At 45.1% G+C, this 15,593-nt stretch overlaps 2 protein-coding genes across 2 annotated transcripts in view; both read left to right on the forward strand.

Annotated features, from left to right (window-relative positions):
* Positions 1-1,619: 1,619 nt before the first annotated feature.
* Positions 1,620-15,260, forward strand: LOC109463160 (carboxypeptidase D-like). The gene is made up of 16 exons (XM_019759875.1): positions 1,620-1,983; positions 4,184-4,380; positions 4,994-5,152; positions 5,591-5,718; positions 6,110-6,273; positions 6,746-6,885; positions 7,095-7,194; positions 7,447-7,676; positions 8,989-9,355; positions 10,288-10,484; positions 12,299-12,457; positions 12,876-12,991; positions 13,512-13,678; positions 14,172-14,311; positions 14,522-14,621; positions 15,004-15,260. The coding sequence occupies exons 1-16, from the start codon at positions 1,758-1,760 to the stop codon at positions 15,258-15,260; spliced, it is 2,847 nt and encodes a 948-aa protein (XP_019615434.1). The 5' UTR covers positions 1,620-1,757.
* Positions 15,261-15,487: 227 nt separating this feature from the next.
* The window catches only part of LOC109463161 (inactive carboxypeptidase-like protein X2), a 1,378-nt gene continuing 1,272 nt past the window's right edge, over positions 15,488-15,593 (forward strand). Inside the window, exon 1 of the mRNA XM_019759877.1 lies at positions 15,488-15,580. Within this exon, the coding sequence (XP_019615436.1) occupies positions 15,488-15,580 (93 nt within the window). The remainder of the gene's footprint in view (positions 15,581-15,593) is intronic.

A 15,593-nucleotide genomic window follows, 5' to 3' on the forward strand; every position in this document is an offset into this window, starting at 1 on the left:
TGGAAAGTTTCGCATAGAAACCAGACAACCTCACCGAAACTATGCAACAAAGTGCGAAGATCATGTTACAGTCGCCATTTTATGTGCCAATTCAAGTGCAAAGCTATATTGCACTTGAATTGTGCCAGATTTGCTGTGTATTTTACATACGGATCGGATCTGGACACCAGTTAATGTTTACCAACACTGGACGATTTGTTAGGAAATACAGTGGCAATTGTTTCCGACTGCTTTGATTGTCCAGACACAGTCAGGGGAATTTATGAGTTTTTTGTGGTCAATGACTCACCGAAACCTAGGGGATTTTTGCTTGTGTCCGCTCTGGTTTTTCCAGAACATTCTAGAGTAGGCACATTGAAGTCTAACTTTGCGTGTTGAGGGATAGAGACGCAGGCCTAGGGTTTTTCCAAAAGGTTAAGGGGCAAAGGTTGCATGGGTCGTCTGCGGCGCTGAGAGGGAAGGAAGGGCAGTAGCTAGTACTAGTAGCAGGAGTAGTTAACAGTTATAGGCACTATAAGCTACAATGCTATGCATAAAGGGACACGTGCATGCTGTATTGTTTGCCTGTTTGTTTGTTTGTTTGTCTGTTTGTAGGAGAACGGGTAACAGATGGCAGAGGTTCCGGTTAGGTGTGTGGCGCAGGGTCCTACAGGCTTGTGGGATATCTTCTTTGTTCAGCACCAGGGACAATATCCAGCCATACACCCCGTGACTTGACTACACACACACAGGCACAATATCAGTGATCATGCAGTTGCGTCATTCGCCGGAACGGTGGCTGGCAAATAATATAGACACAGTAACTATTCATAGACTGGGGAAGAATCATCACTTCTAAATATGTACATGTATGTCTCAACGTCATCATGTTTACTGATTCAAGATAATAAAGGTAACACTGCTGAAGGGAAAGGTCGACGTATGTAGCTGCTTATTTGACCCGACCCACACGAGGATGTAAAAATGTAATGAACTTGAAAGAATTATTCTGAAACCTCTCCAATCGGAAAGATTAGGTCATACTACTTTTTTTTTCAAGTTTTGCTCTTGGTGGATCTTGAGCTACTATCATATTTATAAAACAATGGATGTAAATCTATAGATACATATCAACGTGTAGCAACCTATTTTTGTTTGCTGAATTACATTCTCTGAAACCTTCCACGTGCTAAGACTTCTAAAGTCACAAGGAAAGAAAGAAATACAACTAATAAAAATTGACAAGGACTGCTCAATGGAAAACATTTCTAGGTGACCTAAAGAGAAGCTTTCCCAAATACGTTTTACATCAAGAATAACTGCGTCATTGCAACGTTGCAGCACCTGTTTCCATATCTCTATTTCTCATACTATTTTCAGACTACGATATTCCTTATCAAATTTTTCTCCATTGGTCACATAAACGGTTGGAAGGATAGGTATGACATGAAGTTTTCCAGAGTATGTGGGGTTACCAGGGAGGTTATGAAATATGTACCAAATTGTAATACACTGTACTTGTCATATATTTCTTTCATTCTGATCTTTGAAATAAAGGCTATCAATTGTTAAAAAGTAACTCAGTTGCAAACATGGCTCTCCCCTGACCTCAATGACGTCTATGTGCGTGTATGTGTGTGTGTGTTTGTGTGTGAGGATGTGTGCATGTAGGGTTTGAGTCCGGATCTACCCGATCTCCGCACACCCAGCGGAGTATAAAGGTCCACAGGAACAGTTCGGGCGGTCTATTCTTTGGGTAAACGCAAGGAAAAGTCAAGATGATGTTCGCTCTCCTTCTCGCCGCGCTGCCGGCGCTGGCTCTTGCTGAAGTGGACAGCACATTCGTGTTCCAGTACCACCGCTACACCGCCCTCCGGAGTGCCATGCTCGCCGTCAACAATGACTGTCCGGACATCACCCGTCTGTACAGTATCGGGCAGAGCGTGCAGGGCCGTGAGCTGTGGGTCCTCGAGATCACCGACAACCCCGGACAGCACGAGCTCGGTGAAGTGTTATATGATCATTGATGATTTATAACAATGTGTAGGACAGCTGATATAATCTAACAACTAGATATGCCACAACTCTTGCTTGGCTTTTTGCAAAAATTCGATACGTTTTAGAAAGCACAAGAATCCTATTGAAGGAAAGATTATAGCAATAAATACACGTGATTCGATGTTCAACAGAGGAAAGAAAATTCCCAATCAACGAAGCCAGTATTTCGAATCTAAAAGAAGCAAACGTATCGTGTCAACGCAAAAGCACCGGTCGGGGCGCGTCGTTAGTGGCGTGTGCTTGAGAAATCCAACAGGTGGTCAGCTTGTAGCTATGGTTACCTCGTGCGTAACGGAGAGATCAACAAAGGCCTGTTGACATCTATTGCAGCATATGTTACAGAGTGAATGACATGTTAATCAGCCATTCACTCAGACGAAGTGGTCTTCATATCTTGGAAACATATTTTGGGCATACAATGTATATCAATTGTTCACCACAATAAAAGTTTCACAGTGTGACTTAAGAAACTGGGCGTAAAAATTGTAAAAACATGTCGATCATTTTTTTAATTGTCAAGAACTTCCTTGGCCGTCCCATATGATTACATCTGGTTGAACGCGTCATCTTTCCATAATGTATAAGCATAGGGAGTACAGATGTGAAAGCTTTGAGTCAACCGACAATTACTATTGCCATTTTTTGAGTGTTTTTATTCCATTTCTGTTATACAAAATAAATCAATGAACTGGATACAATATGCCCTGAACTGATGAAAATATTGGGTGACATAGCAAGCGTTTGACTCTTCATCCATTTCATCCAGTTGATTTATTCCTTATTTATGCTTAGGTCACATTTGAAACGGCGCCCGTTCGGCATGTCCTCGGTGTAGACGCCGGCCGGCGTCATGACGCCGAGCGTGCGCCGTACTGTCAGGGTCACAATTAAATGTTCCTTTACGGCTCCCTGTCGGGGCCTGCTTGTGCTCCGGCCGGCGGCTCTCATTAATATTCATAAACTTTTGCGGCCGGTTTCTGTCAGGGACCCGTCCGGTGCCCGGTCAGTCGCCCGTCTTGACCCGTGCGGCGTGTGGTAGGGTGTCGACCGGCTCTTACAGTTCGGCCGGGCAGCTGTCAGGTCCCTGGCGGGTTCCTGGCGGGATCCCGACGGGCTCCTCTCGTGTTTTTGAGCAGGTACATATATAAGCGCTGCACTGCCTGCTACCGTTCACTTCAAGTAAAGAGTACACGTCAAGTAAAGAGTAGACTGAAGTTGGCGATGCAGCGTTCAGTGCAACCTGCAAACAACTTACAAGCCCGTCTGAGATTGAGATTGTTGACAACCTACAAGTAGGTCTTCTGGCATTGGTAGCTGAAGAAGAGAGGCAGGCAGAACTGGTGCGTCGCACAAGTAACCGAGGGCCTACTTTCGAAAGTACTTCAACAGTGACGCAGGAAGTGTGCCGTGGCAGCTCCTTGCTATTGAGCAATAAAACCACTGAATATCGTTACTTCTGTTGAAATTTGGACTGAAAATAAATGCCAATAACTTCTGATTCCATTTTATTACGAAGGCATATGATGTAACAAGAGATAATGTCAGACACATTCTATTCCTGTTATGATCTGTTTTATGAAGCTGGCAAGAGAGCCGTGCCGGCTGTTTTCCCTTGCCCTTCGACATTCTGACACACAAATACAAGGTGTAACACACACAAGTACACGATGTAACACACACGTGGTGAACTGTGCGACGTAGTCTGAGGCAGGAGTTTATATATGCTCCCTATAACCCCCTTTTCCTGACCATCGGATGCACTGATCAGCACATGTGACGTCATAATCTTAGGCAGGTGCCTGTTCGGCCGCCCGACGGGTCCCGGGCAGTGAGGTTACGGCGTCGCTTCGGCGTATTTCGCCGAACGGGGCCCGAAGTGTTTTTAACTCTGAGTTAAAATCGATTCGGCGACCGCGCGGGGCCAAAAATAGGCCGGCAGCCGTCGGGAAGCCCGCCGGTCTCCGTCCAGGTCCCGTTCGGTAGTGCCAAAAAACACGCCGAACACGCGCCGAGCGGGCCCCTTTCTTGAATTGTGACCTAAGCATAACAAGGACATTGTATAATGTGGTGTGACATTACATAATGTCCTTGTTGTTACGTAACGTTCTACATTCTGTCTAACCTTCGCCGACCCGGTTCTATTTAGGCGAGCCTGAGTTCAAGTACGTGGGCAACATGCACGGGAACGAGGTGCGCGGGCGTGAGTTGATCCTGCTCCTGGCGCAGTACCTGTGTGGGGAGTACAAGGCCGGGAACAGCCGCATCGTCAGTCTGGTCCAGAACACCCGCATCCATCTCATGCCCACCATGAACCCAGACGGATTTGAAGTCGCCGCCAACCAGGTTAGGATGCACCGACTGTCCGTTTCATTAGCAGTTAAAGGAATGATAGAATTGTATTTAGCGATTGAACCAATGAGAGAATGGCTGCATGTCCGTCAAATATTTTGCATTTTTAAGATTTCATGTCTACGTTTTGATGGAGGTGGGAGGGGCTACGAGATTGGCCGATCTTCCTGTGCCCTAAAGAGGAATAGTAAGAAAGATCCGACTTAGTAATGATGCTTTTTAGTGCCATTTCGAGTTGCAGTTCACAGTTTCACTGTGCTGTTTTGAGTATTACACTCTGAGTTTAATTGGTATATGTAGGATTTTTTGCTTTGACAACAACATTGAAATAGCCCTTGTGGGATTGAGGACTGTTTTTCGTGCAATGTTAAACTTTATTCCAACACAAAGAGTACACAAGGATCTAATTGTCAACGACCACTGTCGCCTTCATCAGGATAACCAATCACTTTCGAACGTAAACTCGCGACAGTCACAGTTACAGACACGTGACCTTATTCACACGAGACTTGACGAAAACGTGACGTCAGGAGATCAACTTTGTACTATGATTACTACCAACACAGATGAACTTCCTTGATAATTGAGTTATGGTTTGCTTCCCCAGGGTCCCGACAATAACGGCTGGACCACCGGTCGGGAGAACATGCAGGGGATCGATCTGAACAGGAACTTCCCTCAGCTGAACAGCATCGCGTACAGCGGAGAGTCATCCGGCACCAACCAGGACCACATCGCCATCCCGTCCTCCTACTGGTCCGGCACGGTAACACTCCTCACGTACCTTGTTTCATGAGATAACTGTTGAAAGTTGATTTCCAAAGAAGCTGAAAGTTGATTTCCAAAGGATTTTCAAAGAAGTGTTTTAAGCGTAACGTCAAATATTTCCGACATGACTTCGCACAATGTTGTGACCGACCACTGTAAGCTTCTGGCGAGGCTATAAACCGTATTCCTAGTGTTAGAAAGGCTTGGCGATATTGGCGCGATACTACTCAAGTAAATGTGGACCTAGCCACTACGGCAATGTCTGGATCAGATCCTCTTTTAGGTCTCGACGAGTGAGATATTCAACGGCAGATTTACGGGACAAGGTTCTATATTGTAGGTCATTTACAGTGTTTGAGCATGCAAAGAGGTAAACTCTTTAGTTTGAAGCTCCGTTGACTCCGTTCGAGTAAGTTGTTGTCTGTTTCTTTGTCAGGTTGCCCCCGAGACAAGGGCGATAATCACCTGGCTCCAGTCTTATCCCTTCGTTCTGTCCGCAAACATGCACGACGGTGACTTGGTCGCAAACTATCCATACGACACCGCTAAGTCCGGATCATTCTGGTGAGTTATGATTGTTTCAAGAACCGATGTACATAAAAAATATATATCTTCCATGAAATCATGGTCCGGTACTTCTACATCGAAAGTTTTCTTTAATTTCATATCGCCAGAGCTCATGACAGACGAAAAACGTTATTCAATTTGTCAACATTTAACCTCCTTTATCTACACCTTCTCTACAAAATGGAACAAAAAGGCAAAAAGCTAGGAGGTCAAAAAGGTCAGACTAAGAGGACATGGATTGCAGCTGAAGTTGAATGTCACAAATTCTGAAGGGGAGCTTGCAGGAACTAGTCCCAACTGAAGTGCATCCCACAGTCTCGTCGGGTGTTCGAAAAAAATCACGAAAATACTTTCCGGAAGTCTGAAATCTCTTATTTTCTGCTTGCAGGGGCAGTAGCTACGCCTCTACCCCGGATGACGCCCTGTGGCGCAGCCTGGCCACTACCTACGCGCAGGCGCACGGCACCATGGCTACCGTCGGCGGCGGCTCCTGCGGGTTTGAGAACCAGGGCGGCATCACGAACGGAGCTGACTGGTACAGTCTGTCGGGAGGTAAGCACCCGGGCTGGGCGTCATGTCAGGACGACATGTTGACTTCCCGTTATGTCATGCTGTGTTATCGACGGTCAATGATATCGATACTGTTCTCCTTTAGGACCCAAACGTTTCTGTGCCTAGACGTTAGAAATTCTAACAATGATTGTGAGAGCACCTTCTCAATCCATACTACATAGTCTTTGTAAGGAAGATGTCATATTATCTTCGTTGTCATATAGCAGTAGATGCCATACGTTGCACCTTGTATAATTGTTGAGCAATTAAGTTTATCTTTAAGTATTTAGGTACATCGGGTCCTAGATATGGGTTCTAGTCACCATTAAAGTACGCATGTAGCTAAAAACTAGGACAAATTCACTTAATACCTCAATGGGATGAATAGTTTGGCAGCATGTTCAGCTGATCAAGGCATTCATCTCAGCACAAAACGAGTAGACGGGACCTGACATGTTTGTGCCTTCCGCAGGAATGCAGGACTTCAACTACCTGCACACCAACTGTTACGAGCTGACTCTGGAGCTGGGCTGTGACAAGTACCCACGTGAGTCCGAGCTCCGCATGGAGTGGAACAACAACAAAGAGTCCCTCCTCGCCTACATGGAAAAGGTGAGTGGCAGCGGAACTTCCGAAGACGCAAAGCGAACCTACAACGAGCCCAGCAGCATTTGAGACGATCTGTTCGACGAAAACACGGGAATTCACACAGAGCGCGTAAATACTGCTGCCCATATACCCTACGTTAAAAATTACATTGAAAAAACAAACAAGCAAACGTATTGATACGTAACCCTGCTTTTCCGTTGTCTAACAACTAGGTCCACATCGGAATCAAGGGTGTGGTCAGAGACACCAACGGAAATGGAGTTGCTGACGCCAAGATCAAAGTTCAGGGTAACGCCCATGGCGTCAATTCTGGTGAGTACACGGTCGTTCTCGTGTCGTAATATTCTTGCTTTCTTTTCGTAAGGGAATATCTTTTAGTACATCAAGGGGGCCGGTCTCTCAGATGGTCCTCTAGGTGCAGGAAGGTTACCTTATGGCTTGCTTTTCTTCAACGAAGTCCTAAGTTGCTAGGAGATCTTCAGTCTTCAGTGAAATCTTCTTTTTCCATGGAAACGTTTCAGACGACACTGACTACAATATCGCATGTTCTTTCTCCCCCCGCAGCTGCCGATGGTGACTACTGGCGCCTGCTGCTGCCGGGTACCTACAGCGTCACCGTCACCAAGGGCCAGGCCACGCAGACCAAGTCCTGCACCGTGACCAGCGGCGCCGCCACCACCTGTGACTTCACGCTGGATGCCGCCGCCACCAGCTTGTCCGGCGGGACTGGAACCGGTACAGGAACCAGCACGGGGGGCACCAGCGATCCCTTCTGGTGGCTCAACCAGGACTGGTAAACTGGTGTCACCTGACCACGACTGGACATTGCCATCTGGATCGAATTTGTCAGTCAATAAAGAAGTGATCAAAGATTTCTTACCTCCGTGAAGTAATCTTGTGAATTTCTTGTATTCATCGCAAACCGCCTGGAGATTAAGTAAACGGCAAGGATGACCATAAGTTACAACACGCACACGCGGGCGCACACACACATACACGAACGCGCGCGCACGCACACACTTACACATACATACTGTGACACACACACACACATACACACACGCACGCACACACGCACACAGACACGCAAAAAACACACACGCAGAGAGAGAGAGAGAGAGAGAGGGAGAGAGAGAGAGAGTTGCTTATTACTTTTTGTTACGTATTGTTCGTGCTTATGTAATGCTCTAGAGTCAGGCACGATATCAGTCTAATCAAACAGCTGCGCCATTTCCAGCCTTGGCTGGCAGATGATATAGACACAGTAAGCTATTCATAGAATCAGCACTTCTAGACATGTACGTCTTTGCGTCATCGAGTTTACCCATGACAAAGGTGAAACGTTTTATCTTAAATTTAGAAGGTAAAGGACGGCTTGTGTAGCTGCTTATTGTAACTTAGAGAGTCCCATTGTGCCACCTGATATGATAGACTATTGTTTACCAAACTGTAATGAACGATACAGAAATTGTACACATTTTCAATACGACATAATGACGTAGAGGTCAAATGGGGTATGTGCTTCTTTTACAAGTTATGTAATATGCTTGGTGGTTGGCTTTGACCGACTATCGTATTGTTCACTGACAAAGTTCATTTCAGGTGGGCGTGCTAGATTCATAAGAACGTTCGGTGAACTCTTCTTGTTTGCTCCATTACATATTCTCTGGAAAACTTCCACGAACTAAGATTTCTAAAGTCATCAAGACATAAAACATTACAGCTGATAAAATTGACAAGAGATGCTCCATGGAAAACACTTTTCATGGTGAGCTATTGGCATGGGAAGCTTGGCTAAATAAGTTTTACACTTAGAATAACTGCTTGTTGTAAAGTTGCAGCACCTGTTTCCATATCTCTATTTCTCATTCTATTTTCAGACTATGATATTCCTTATCACAACCTCCACCATTTGTCCCGGTAACGTTAGCCTTAAAAACAACAGTAAAGTGAACTTTTTATGATTATATGGGCTTGCCTGTGGGGTCATAAAACATATACCAATTTGTAATACTTGTCATATATTTTTTATCCTGATATTTTTTATTCTGATATAAACGCTATCAAGCAAACATTGTTAAAAACGTACCTCATTTGCAAACAAAGTTTTTCCCTGACCCCCTAATTAACATGTTTACGCCTCTGTCCGGAACTCCCCGATCTCCGCACACCCAGCGGGGTATAAATAGGTCCAAGGGAACAGTTCAGCCTACACTTAGTGTACGGGAAACCGTAACAGAAGTTAGGATGATGTTCGCTCTTCTTCTCGCCGCGCTGCCGGCGCTGGCTCATGCCGAAGTGGACAGCAGTTTTGTGTTCGAGTACCACCGTTACCCCGCCATGCAGAGCGTGATGATCGCCGTCAACAATGACTGTCCGGACATCACCCGTCTGTACAGTATCGGACAGAGCGTGCAGGGCCGTGAGCTGTGGGTCCTCGAGATCACCGACAACCCCGGACAGCACGAGCTCGGTGAAGTGTTCAATCAGTATTATGCAATTTATGACAATTAATTTTCAGGACAGCCACATCAATATTGCAATGTAACAGCTGCTACAACAGCAAAGACTTTTCATTATATCCCTGCCCGTTGACGAGTGCTGGGTTTTATGCATTTTGCAAAAAAAGAGATATTTGAAATTTTACAAAAGCAGGTAGCCTATGACAGTGATAGATCTAAAAGCTTCAACAGATAGAGGGAAGACAATTCTGAATTACAGACGCGAATACTTTGAGCCAGTTTGAGGTGACTCAAACGAAGAAAATGTATCATGTCAACGCAAAAACACGGGTCGGGGAGCTAACGACATCTGAAACACGTGGTGCGCTTGAGAAATCCAACAGGTGGCCATATTGTTTACCTCGTACGTAACGGAAAGATTAACAAAGGCAGCTTTATATCTCTAATGCAATGCATGTTATACAACCATCCAAATAGATGAAATGGTCTTTTTATTTTGGCAGCACATTTTGAGATTGTGCCAATATTATTGGTCACTTTGTAATGTTGACATGTTTGTGCCTTCTGAATTGTGCCTTCCGTACATAAGGTATATTGTACTTAGTTCACACACAGGGCATTCCACATTTGAAAGAACTTACAGTGTAGTATTAAAATAATGTATTAGCGTAAATTAGCTTAGGATTTGCTTATGCCTTGCTTATGATATACTCAAGAACAAAGGGGTAGCGTCATAAATGAGTAGTAGGGAACGCAGTAAGGTTCGAAATGTTTGGTTTATCTATATATTCTTGACTGTCTTTTAATAAAAGTAAATCGTACTTTACTTCAGTCGTCGAAGGCTGACACTCTACGATTTGTAACGATAATGAGGATATAAGTAAACCATTCACTCATAAACCTTTCATTCATGATATGAACTGATTTCATCCAACACATCTAGGCGAGCCTGAGTTCAAGTACGTGGGCAACATGCACGGGAACGAGGTGCGTGGCCGTGAGTTGATCCTGCTCCTGGCGCAGTACCTGTGTGGGGAGTACAAGGCCGGGAACAGCCGCATCGTCAGTCTGGTCCAGAACACCCGCATCCATCTCATGCCCACCATGAACCCAGACGGATTTGAAGTCGCCGCAAACCAGGTTAGATTGTATTTTTAACGTTAACGAAATGACAGGCTGATCCTGAATTCCCATTACATTAGCAGTTCATACGAGGGGTGTTCAAAAAGTTCTCGGCCTCACCTAGAAAATAAAGGTCAAACTCCTATTCTTTGGTATAGCTGTATACTATGACGTCTTACATCACTGCATACAAAAATTCAAATTTTTATATTCATTAATAAGCACGTGACGCCCCATGAAAATGGGGCGGGTGAGGGAAAATCACAAAATGGCCGCAACAGACGCGTGAGCTCTGATCAAGTGTATCGATAAAAAATGATGTCTCCTAAGGACATCCATGAAGACATGGTCAAGACACTTGGTGATGACTCCCCTTCTTATTCAACTATAAAGAAGTGGGTTGCTAGCTATAAGCGCGGCAAGGAGAGCACAAAAGATGAACATATGTCAGGATGCCACAAATCAGCACCACGGACAATCCAGTTGAGGCCATCCATCACATGGTAGTGAATGACAGATTTGAGACTGGCCAACATGTAGCAGGTTCTTTTGCCTGTGTTATGACTCAGTTCACAATGTTTTGTCGAACATCCTGGGGATGAAAAAACTGTCTGCATGGTGGGTGCCTCTAATGTTTTTTGAACATCAGAAGTTAAACAGGCTGGACATTTCAAGGAACGAATTCAGTCCAATCCATGCAATTTCCTCAAAACATTTGTAACCCAAGAAGAGCTGGGTTCACCACTTGCAGCCCGAATAAAAACAGCAGAGCAAACAATGGATGAAGAATTTTTCCCGGCCCCCCAAGAAGTTTTAGAGAGTTTCGTCCGTTGACAGGGTTTTTGCCTCTGTTTTCTGGGACGGTAAGGAAGTAATCATGATTGACTACCTGCGAAGGGGTTAACGCATCAATGGAGAGTACTATTAAACAGAATTACGACATTTGAGGACAACGATCAAAGAGAAAACGAGAGGAAAGCTCCGAGCTGGCGTGATGAAAATGCACCTGTCCTCACAGCACAGGGGTCAGTGGCAGCAGCAAACGAATTTGGCTTTGAAGTCTAACCCCACCCTTCCAATTCACCTGAACTAGCACCCTTGGACTTCTACCTGTTTCCTAAACTCAAGTTCCACTTATGTGGTCAACGTTTTGATGGTAATGATGACGTCATCTATGCGGTATAGGCCAATCTGGGGGGTCCAGATGCAACCTTCTTCCACAATGGGAAAATAAAGCTGGAACATCACTGGACCAAGTGCATTGCAGTTAGAGAGGACTATATTAAAAAATAGTGTAAGAAAAATTTTACTGCCCTGACGTTTTCTAGGTGAGGCCGAGAACTTTTTGAACACCCCTCGTACTATTCAACGTATGAGAGAACGGCGATTAGAGGTTTAACCAATGTGAGAAAAGTCGTCCGTAAAATATTTGAATTTGTTATGTTGTCATTTTGTACTTCTACGCTTTGACGGGAGTGGGTAGGGCTCCGGTATCTGTCTACCATTCCTGTGGCGCTAGGTTTGTTTCACTATATACAAATAAGGGTACTTTTGATATGTCATTTCAATGTGCAGTCCAATTGATATGTAATGCGCTGTAATGTTTTTGTTCTGTTCAACTATGTGTTTCCTAGCTGTAGATATTGGTTATCATTTGCTTTGACAACAAGTTTCAAAGAGTCCTTGTTCACCTTTTCCTCATTCCCAGGATGCATAGCGCCAGAGGTCGATATATGACATGCTGATTGGAATTTTACCCCTGGTGCTATGCATCCTGGGAATGGTAAAACGGTGAATGGGATTGATGGGACTGGTTTGCTCCCCTCATACAGGGCCCCGACGATAACGGCTGGACCACCGGTCGGGAGAACATGCAGGGACTCGATCTGAACAGGAACTTCCCTGCGCTGAACAGCATCGCGTACAGCGGAGAGTCGTCCGGTACCAACCAGGACCACATCGCCATCCCGTCCTCCTACTGGTCCGGCACGGTAACACTCCTCCACCTACCGTCTAACACGCAGAAGTTGAAGTCAATTTTGAAAGGATTTTCATAGAAGGATTTGAAGCGTAACGTGAAACATTTCCGACATCACTCCACGAAAAAATCCAAATACAAGTGTTCAAAAAGTGTTGTGACCTACACTGAAATGTACCTTCACAGTGTTGTGAAAGGCTTGACGACACTTTTCGAAGTGGTTTTGGATATGACCAGTCTTTACACTTGCACAAACTAATCCTGTTTTTACGGGTGTAACCTTATTTACCCTCTGTCAATAAAAGCCATGTCTTGTTTGTTAAGATGTTGGAGTTCTTGAATGGCACTTTTACGGTTCTTACAAAAAGGGATACACAGTGTATGAAGGACCAATAGAGTAAGTTGTTGTTGTTTGTCTGTTTGTTTGTCAGGTTGCCCCCGAGACAATGGCGATAATCACCTGGCTCCAGTCTTATCCCTTCGTTCTGTCCGCAAACATGCACGACGGTGACCTGGTCGCAAACTACCCGTACGACTTGTCCAAGAGGTAGAACTGTTCCATCTACAACAGGTGTTACGCCTTAGAAACAACTGTAAACAAGGATTCCGGAACTGAACAGTTCTTTTATTTCATATCACAAGATAAACGACAAAACGTTATCAACTTGGTCTCACGAAGAATGTTATATGTCCTTGGTCTTCAGCACATGTACTATGAAATGTAACAGTACACAAAATTTGAATATAGGTACATGCAGGACTAAAGCGATGACGTCGAGATACAATAACGCAACAAAGCGCAAATTCGTGGTGTCTTGATTCCGCCGTCTAGAGGCACCGCGAAAGGAACACACCGTGAACATTTCTTCCAGCACACTCTAATTAATAGTTACAGTATCACTACCTTTCATCCACAACATTTTAACAGTTACACTATCTTCTTCCAACACAAGAGTTACAGTATCGCCACATTTCAATAGTTACAGTATCTTCTTTCACCACACTTTAAACGTTACAGTATCACCATATTTGAATAGTTACAGTATCTTCTTCCAACACACTTTCAGGGGCAATCATGCCTACACGGCTACCCCGGACGACGCCCTGTGGATCAGCCTGGCCAGTACTTACGCGCAGGCGCACAGTACCATGGCTACCGTCGGCGGCGGCTCGTGCGGGTTCCAGGACCAGGGAGGCATCACGAACGGAGCTGACTGGTACAGTGTGGAGGGAGGTAAGGACCCGGGCTGGCGTCATATCCCGTTATATCATGCGATATTAGTGTTATGAAGGGTCAATGACACGTACCGTTCTCATTTGTATTGCTACAGTTTCTGTGCCTAAACAAATTCTACCAAGGATTATAAAAACATATTCTCATATCCGATGCTACACGGTACACCGTCTTTTGATATTAGGTAGATACGCGCCTTACTGTTTCAAAGTATCTTAACTGCTATATACGAACAGTAAGTGTCAAACGTGTAAATGCTGTACCTTGTATAGTTGTGACAAAATAAAGTTTACCTATGTATTTAGGTAAAATCGGGTACCAGCTAGGGATGGGTCATAACGACCGATCATTAATTCAGTATGACAGCTAGAAACTAGTAGAAATTGACTTCAATGGAGGTGAATAGTTTGGCAGAGTATTTAGTCAATCAATCCAGTAATATCAGTACAAAACGTGCACAAGACGGGACATGACCTGCTTGTGACGTCCGCAGGAATGCAGGACTTCAACTACCTGCACACCAACTCCTACGAGCTGACTCTGGAGCTGGGCTGTGACAAATATCCACCTGAGTCCGAGCTCCCCATGGAGTGGAACTACAACAAGGAGGCCCTCCTCGCATACATGGAACAGGTGAGTGGCAGCGGTAGACTCAAGAAGCTTTCGTGCAACATTTGAGTCGAAAAGCACCGCCAATACATGGTATTGTGGTGCCCTGTGCCCCAAACCAACAAATTTTAAAACATATATTTAAAAACTAGCAAACTTATCCAAACGGCATACCAGTGTACTTTTGTACAAGTTATGAAACGTATAATATTTCCCTGCATTTCCTTTGCCTAGGTCCACATCGGAATCAAGGGTGTGGTCAGAGACACCAACGGAAATGGCGTTCCTGACGCCAAGATCAAGGTTCAGGGTAACATCCATGGCGTCAATTCCGGTGAGTACATTTTTTTACTACGATTCAGTTTTTTTATAGCTCTTTTAAAAGTTTGTAGATAGTTCTATAGTACATGAGAGCCACGCTGCTGTCCTACTTTTCTTCAACAAGGCTTGCTACGCCAGGAGATTTTCAGTGCAAACTTTTCTTTTTCATTTTGGAAACAATAACTAGAACATGCGTTATTCAAGGTAAACAGAACGTACTCCTAGTCCGCGGTATCTTGTCTCCCCCGCAGCTGCGGATGGTGACTGCTTTTCTTCAACGAAGTCTAAAGTTGCTAGGAGATCTTCAGTCTTCAGTGAAATCTTCTTTTTCCATGGAAACGTTTCAGACGACACTGACTACAATATCGCATGTTCTCCCCCCCCCCCCCCCGCAGCTGCCGATGGTGACTACTGGCGCCTGCTGCTGCCGGGTACCTACAGCGTCACCGTCACCAAGGGCCAGGCCACGCAGACCAAGTCCTGCACCGTGACCAGCGGCGCCGCCACCACCTGTGACTTCACGCTGGACGCCGCCGCTATCAATGTGTCCGCTGATACAGCTGGAACCGCTACGGGACCCGGCAACAACGGGGGCAACAACAACCACCACCCCTTCAACAACCATCACCCCTTCTTCAACCAGAACTGGTAAACTGGTATTTAAGTAGGGCGACTCGACATAGCAATCTGAATTTGTTTTGTCAGTCAATAAACAAGGAATCGAAAATTTCACAAATGTGGCGTATGTGTGTGTATATGTCTGTCTTTCAAAAAAAAGTGGGGGGGGTGGCTACGGGAACGTTTTACCTGCGCATAAAGCCAAGCCTGCGGAAGGACTTGGCTGCCGCCTGGCGGAACTTATTGCTACAGCAGGCGTAGATGACGGGGTTCATCATGCAGGACGACTTGGCGAACAAGCTGGGCAGGATGGTGGCGATGATGGGCAGATCTTCCTCAGACAGGATGTCCCAGGTACAGGACACGG

Source organism: Branchiostoma belcheri, unplaced genomic scaffold, assembly GCF_001625305.1.
Source record: "Branchiostoma belcheri isolate BF01 breed outbred unplaced genomic scaffold, Haploidv18h27 scaffold123, whole genome shotgun sequence".
NCBI classification, from domain to species: domain Eukaryota; kingdom Metazoa; phylum Chordata; class Leptocardii; order Amphioxiformes; family Branchiostomatidae; genus Branchiostoma; species Branchiostoma belcheri.

What these genes read in the sequence shown, in the direction of transcription:
- LOC109463160 (XM_019759875.1), top strand. Translation starts at nt 1,758, where the DNA reads ATGATGTTCGCTCTCCTTCTCGCCGCGCTGCCGGCGCTGGCTCTTGCT. An exon ending in CGCCCATGGCGTCAATTCTG is followed by an intron (nt 7,195 to 7,446) that starts GTGAGTACACGG and finishes CTCCCCCCGCAG; the next exon opens with CTGCCGATGGTGACTACTGG. An exon ending in CCTCCTACTGGTCCGGCACG is followed by an intron (nt 12,458 to 12,875) that starts GTAACACTCCTC and finishes TTTGTTTGTCAG; the next exon opens with GTTGCCCCCGAGACAATGGC.